Genomic DNA, 7,231 nt, shown 5'->3' with positions numbered 1-7,231 from the left:
AGCGTAAGAAATTTCTTTTGCGGTTTTACGTCCGATCGGAGAAAATTTTTGCACAAAATGAGCCTAGATGCAGATAAGGAATTGTGTTTTCATCAAAAATAGGTCAGGGTTTTGTGCGTACATTGAATTGGAGTTTGGAAAAAGTGGGGAGGGGCTTAACTTTTCGCACATGCACTTTTTGCATCAGTGGTGGGGCTTACCTGGAAAAGGTCCCACTCTTCGACAGCCCACGACTGGCATCGCCCTTCCTGAGCGGCCTTCGACTGTCGGGGGTGGGGCTTTCAGCAGCCTTATGAGTAGGTTTTTGCGTCTATAAAATGCAGCCAATTGCATTGTCAAGTTTATTAGCGGTGTTACCCCTTGCCATGTACTAGACTTCGAAATGCCGCTGAATTTACCCCGTGACATGATCGAGTACACTGCTGTGCATATCAAGTACAATGATGAAGTGTTCGTCAAGGCCAATCTGACGGCACGAAATGACAGGTTTCAAGATTCGTCGACTCATTTAATTGGCCTCTGTGTTCAAATTGTCTGGATCACCGGGCACAGCTCATAGGATCAGCCAATTCGGTTTTTATGACAATGCTGCCACGGATTCTCCATACAGGTCCCCAGCAAAGCCCGGTGACTATTCAGATAGAACATTCTGACTACTCGCTAGTAGTCAGATTATTAGTCGAATAATTGATTGGCTGCTTAGGCAAGTTTATGCTGACGAGCAAGTCATTTGCATGAGCCAAACACGAGGACCTCACAATCGATAGTGAAGTGCTAGAAACCGGTGCATCTGTGGTCTCTGTTGCCCTCTGAAGATCCCTCTCCCTGAATGAAAACCGCTGTTTTGAGGAACAGACGATGATCACCAGAAGAATTCTGAATGCCTTGTCAGGATGTAAAAAACTAGCGGTTCCGGTCTCGTGACGCAAAAAATTCACTGTTCCCTATAGGATTTTTGAAGCAGACTGGGGTTTGTCAACCGAAGAAATTGTCACCGGTTGTGTGGCCAAGCACAATGATGAAAGAAAGACCTGGATTTGTGGTGCTTTTCCTCAAGAGACAGAACCACCTCACGCCGCCACGAGGTGACCCTGAGATGTTTTCTCCACTTGTGGAACTGAGCACGGCAGAAGGCTTTCAGCTGGGTTCGCAAATGGTCATTGGGACCTGTCTCCGAATTCCTATTTTGTCGAAAGATAGCTTTATTTTCCATACGGATAGTGAAAACTTTCCAGGCATTTTCTGCAAACGGAGAAAACGCAGTAGAATGGCACTTATTTGTACAAATACACTCATTTGCAAATCAATTTGGTTTTCAACTGAATCTCTCGTTTATGATATTCTACAACTGAATGTACTGCACGCAGGCCGCCTCAGTGGCCTGGTACGATATTCGAGATATCGCAGTGTATTTTCACAAAGGAAACTACTCACAAGGTTCCTGAAAACTCCTCGACAGCCTACGACCGATGTCGCCCTTCTTGGGGCTCATCAGGTTGGCGCAGTCCCCTAGTTTCCGTCAACCTTGCGTTCTACTTGAACCCAAATTGCCTAGCCATCTGAATAATTCCTCACTGTTGTTAAATGGTCCCGAAAAGTCGTTTGCATCCTCAAGGTGTTTGCTCTTCGCGGAGGAATTAGACAATACACATTGCAGAAAATGATTCCTCTCTCTGAAAAACTGACTTGAGTTCATGGGGTTCGGAATCGTTTATGCATACCGTAAATACCTGGTTTACTACATCCTCACTTACTGACGCAATACTACCGGTGTAACGGTGACCGATCATGCAAGACTTCCCGTTTATTTTTTACATGCCGATGCTAATGAATGGATTTGGAGAAATCCTGACGTCCACTGGTGTAACGGTGGATTCTACTGATGAAGTCTGCGAGTGGTATGTGGTCTTCTCATAAATCCATTTTGCGTCAATTGAAAAATGATATTTATTGCGGAATCTGGGAATTGCTTTGAAGTATTTATTTGAGTGATAGCCAATGGGTATCCAGAAAAGTTCAGAAAGATTGCTCCGAGAAGAAAACGGATATTCCGTTTTTATAAACAAGATGCATACGAGAGCTTTGCTCCTCTGTCCAACAGTCTGTAACTGTTCAGTTGGCATTTTCTAATAAATAACTCCACAGCGAAGGCCTTCTTCCTTTCACCCGCATTCTGGTCCGTTTTTATATGGAATTTGTATTCGCTTCTTTACTGTTCGGTTCATTTTATCACCCGCCTTGTATATCAAAGACGTTTTCATCTCGACACCATGTTACCTTTAATCTTGGTCCTCTGGTTGGCATTTGCTGAGGTTGTCGATTCTGACACTCATTTCGTCATATTTTTGTGGTCACACTCGGTTGTGATGATACCCCGCTGGCTCGATGATCACCTGAGGATCTACTGCTCCACCTTGATCATCACTTGGATTATTGACTCAGTGAAGTAGACAAGCGCGAAAAGCGAAAAAGGCTGTTTAATACGCCTGGTCTTGAGACCACGTTTGCCGAGATCCAGCCCCACCTCATCAAAATAAATGCGCCCACCTTATGAGCCCCAGGAAGGGCATAACCGGTCGTGGGTTGTCGAAGAGTTTTCAGCAACTTTATGAGTAGTGTATTACACCCTCACCCCAATTACTTTTTAAACAGATAGAAAGAAGCATGTTATGGGGGCGAGGATGAAATTGTCTTTTGAGCAAAGTGAGTCACTTTGTCGGGATTGGCATCTCATCGTTCCCCCTGCACGTGGAAGATTCACACCTGAGTCTCAACTGAATCTCTCGTTCATCACCTTCTCTTACAGCTGAATTTGCAACAACCTTATGAGTGGTGGGTCACCTCTATAGAGCGCACTGCGATCTATCGAATATCATACCAACTGAAGCCGCCTAAAGATAAACAGGACAGCAAACAAACGAGTAGTTATCAGTTTTATCTCTGATCTCCAAGTCATTCATCTTTGCACATCTTTCCAAACAGACCTAGTTCTACTCATCTAAAACAATTCCATAAAACGGAAATGAATCCCTCCAGAATTGAGGCCACCACGGAAAGGGGTACTTCAGTCCCTCCCAGAGTGGGGTGTACTCTCCTCTGAGGTGACGTTCCAAGTCCCAGACGACTTGTACGAAACATTCTCGGGCTCACAGAAGTGGTTCGCAGACAATGCTTTAAAACGGTTCCTCACTGAGCATAAGTTTTACTGAATGTATATAAGTTTGAGCCAAAGCAAACCGCACCGGTTGTCTGAAAGACGTTCTCTACACCCGTTTCGGCTTCTCGTTCTTTTTAATGACGCATTCTGGAGTGTCTTCGGTAAACTTCTCGTCTCAGAGACAGTGTAAAGTCGACCGCAGTATCACGCATGAACACTCATAGATCGTCATCAGGGCAGTAGTCATTCGATACTATAGTTTCGTCTTCGTTTCAAGGAGTCCCATGGTCGAACTGCATTGCCCCTCAATTTTTATGACATTCTTCAATTGAATGTACTGAATAAAGGCCGCCTCAGATTTCAGATGGTACGATATTCGAGATATCGCTGTAAATATTCACGACGGAACATACTACTCATGGGGTCGCTGAATAATGACAGCCCTTCTTGTGCATCACAGTCGGTTGAAAAATATCCAAGAAGAGCGCTTCAGTTGAGATTTATAAGCCCTTTTGCGAGAACCTAAAAGAATGTAGACACTCCAGACAGATGAGCACAGTTCGTTATCCCAGACTTGACTGAACAGCTCATTGAGAGGCATGAGACGGGTCGCATATCGCTTCCACCGAAGGTTTTAGTCTTTTTAGCACACCGGAGACTTCGAATAGTTCTTCTTTCGTTGGAGGGCCACATTCAGAGTTGTGCCACCAAGTAGGTGACTCAGTGGTGGCTGGAGACTCCTGCGAATGACCACTTAAAATGGTCTGTCCATCGGAGAGTTTCCCTTGCTGATGGAAGCAATTTCACAGGGCATTGGGGGGCCCGAGTTGGCAGCCATTTCTGAAATATTTTTGCAGAAAGTGAAATGGATTCAAATGGAATATTGATCCGGCGATTTAGATTGTTCCTAGTGGACGGTGTGGCCTGGCAACGGAATGTACAGTGGTTCAATGCGTCTGCCACCCTCAAAACTTATTAACCTCGCTTGAATAGCCGTACGGTGCTTTCCGAGATCCAGTCTTCCCCTCGACATGACGCTATTCTTGAGTGGCTGCTAGTGAAAAAAGAGGGTCTTCACTGCGGAGCTATTTATTAGAAAATGCCACCTGACCGGTTACAGACTATTGGACAGGGAAGCAAAACTCTCATTTGCATCTTGTTTACAAAACTGAACACCCATCTTCTCTTGAACGCGTCTTTCTGAACCTTCCCCAATATTCATTGACTGTAGCTCAAATCCAAGCAAGTGACTCCACAAATTCCGCAACAGATCTCCCTTTTCAAGAGATGCAAAGCGAATTTATAAGAAGAAAGCATACTACTCGCATGCCTCCCCACCAGTAGTATCACCGTTACACTAGCACCTATTTACTATGAGAGACTGTTGGGTATTGACACCACAGAGGCAACACTGGACGTGCTTCGAATCTCCGAGCCCCGGGGTGATTTTGTAGTTCCTATCAGGATGAGTGTTCGGACGAGTTGTCAGCATTCGCTCAAGCTGAGCGGGTGACCTTATTTGTCTTTGGCCCACTGCTTCCATTCCTCTGAAGGAAAGGCAGCTTGGGGTCACTCTAGATCCTACCCAGGCACTGAAGTCGGCCAACTTAACAAGCTCGTCGCAGTTTTCACAGTATTATCTAAGAATATGGTGCCTTGAGGTGTCGCACCGTCTGATGAGGACATTCCAGCCAGCTACCAACATGGTGTTCTTTCAACAGCTGCTTTAGAGCGTGTCCTAATCACCAATCAGAACGTAGAGTCCGTTGTATATTACTAAGCTCGTGGATGTGAACGGGATGCTTTTAAACCTTGTCGGTGTAATTCAAGAACGAGTTGTTTCGATTGACAACCGCGCCTTCTGATCATGAAAGCGAAGACTACATGACCGGAAGTGTCTTGTAGATCATTGTGCCAGTGGGACAAATCTGTCACGGGAGCTTGAAATGTACTGAAACCTCGTCCAGATATCCAGAATTCAGATGAACGGGTAACATCGACCGCATTACCATGGTGACCTCACATTGGAGTGGCTTGGTTTGCAGTATACAAGGGGATCCCTCCATCCCAAACGAGTTTCCCAAGATTTAATTTCCCAGATTGACTATTCCAGCCACAGTAGAAGGTGCGTCGCTTATCAGGGATATGGTAGCTTGAAAACGAGTAGCTGTTAAGAGAGTTCAAAATTTCTTGGAGGGTTGCTAAGGGCTGCGCCCTTAGAGCCACCCAGCTTTTGTTCGAGGGTGTACCTTTGATATTTGCGTGCGAACTGCAACGTATTAGTATGAGGAGAGCTGTTGGGAAGGTCTTCTATCCTGACCGTTGAACCAGAATCGACCTGATCTGCCCGTTTCCTCATAGTTGCCATCATCGCAGCCGATTGAAAATCAAGGTATGGTAGACTCCCCTAGCCGGATTACCAATGAACTGTCAACCTTCATTATCGACCCGGACATTCTCATTTGTCCTCACCACGAGAAGGCGATGAATAGGACAATCTCAGAAGACTATTTGAGGGCATCTCAGCGGGGTGTAGAGGGCGAATTTACTGGTTTCCAAAGTCATGCCAAGTAATAAGAACAAACAACCGGGACCAATTAGAGGTTTAGCGGAGATTAGCTAACTGCCCAAACATGAGACCTAACTTTTCGACAGCCCACGACCCTTTTTCGCCCTTCTTGGGGATCATCAGGTAGGCGCAGTCCCCGAGTTTCCGTCAACCTTATGTTCTATGTGAACCCAAATTGGATCTGACCTCTCTTGTAACGCTCCCGGTTCGTACAAATGGACAATGGTTCCGTTAGTTAGAGAGACATCCCCTGAAATGCAGATGTCAGAGATCAGGACCAGGCACCCTGATATTTGTCTCATCTCGCAGGTGCATGCGCCGTGGAGTGAATGTGCCTGAGGTCGCGCAGCACACACACACAGCTCACAGCTTGGAAACGCGAGTTCCTCGCAGATCAATGACTGAACATTACTCAACAAAAATATCCCATATCTATTTTTGTGATGCGTTACTCATAAGGTTGCTGTTGCAGTCCACGACCGTGACTGTCAGTACCAAGCAGCATGCAGGGCTCGCCCCAATTCTATTGCCATGTCTCTCTAGAGGCGCAGTTGTTTGCTGGAGCCTCATCCTAGCCACATTGATAATGTCAGTGACCGTTGGACCCGGTTTGAGAAATTTGTGCTTGCGACCCCAAGTGTTTACCTTCCCGAGAGAAAAAACGGTAACACATTTGATCAGTGAAATGTTCCCTGAAGATAAGGAGTCCTACCACTTTTTCCTGCTTTCAACAATCTAAACGGTACCATAATTCATGGGAGCCAACACACTTCAAGCCCCAAACTCAACGAGCAATGGAAGGCACAACTCTGCCCACTGGGTTCAACCTCTTCAGTGTTTCTTCTCGAATTCAGAAACTGGTTTAATTGCTAAGCTCTTCTCGCTGTTATACAGCGTCGTGGTGGGTTGCAGCTCTAACGGCAACTAACTTCTCACCAGGCCGTACCTCTTCCATTTCGAACTACTAAAGGCGCGAAATTCATATCGATCTGTTGCATTTCCAGACCTCGAAATCACTGGCTCACAAGGTCGTGTCTGTTCGTGGGCTTCTCAGCTAGTCATCGTCTGCTTCAAATGCGCCGCTGGTATACCTAGTCGTTTATGAACACTGCCGTCACGTTAGATCACCGGTTTATCGATTGGGAAAAACCTGATAATATGGTGAGTCGGAGTTTACTCTACTCAAACAGTATAACAGAAAGGCATGCGGGCCGCTCTTCGACATCCACGATCACATGTCGTCCCAGAAGCAGTCGGCCGCTGCTCCGTCAACGCATTAGATGCACACCTCCGAACGCTCTCATGGACCATCATGCGGATGCACACGTACAGACGCGTGCATACGCGCAAATGAGCGAGGAAGCGCGTGCATACACACACACGCACACACACAGACAAACGCTCGTTAGACGACGTCGTGACTGGTCAGTTGTAGCTTCAAGGTCATGCAGACATTCAAACCATGGTGCGCATCCCCACCGGACAAAGACAGCTGACAATTTGTA

The 7,231-nt window shown here is 46.2% G+C and overlaps 1 protein-coding gene across 1 annotated transcript in view; it reads left to right on the top strand.

The window, feature by feature from the left end:
• Positions 1-6,831, top strand: part of T265_03748 (hypothetical protein) — a gene marked incomplete at both ends in the record, with an annotated part of 13,423 nt that extends 6,592 nt beyond the window's left edge. The window contains one exon of the mRNA XM_009168295.1: positions 6,731-6,831. Within this exon, the coding sequence (XP_009166559.1) occupies positions 6,731-6,831 (101 nt within the window). The remainder of the gene's footprint in view (positions 1-6,730) is intronic.
• Positions 6,832-7,231: the final 400 nt, after the last annotated feature.

Source organism: Opisthorchis viverrini, assembly GCF_000715545.1.
Source record: "Opisthorchis viverrini unplaced genomic scaffold opera_v5_54, whole genome shotgun sequence".
Classification (NCBI taxonomy): Eukaryota; Metazoa; Platyhelminthes; class Trematoda; order Opisthorchiida; family Opisthorchiidae; genus Opisthorchis; species Opisthorchis viverrini.
This window is presented reverse-complemented; position numbering and strand designations above follow the sequence as displayed.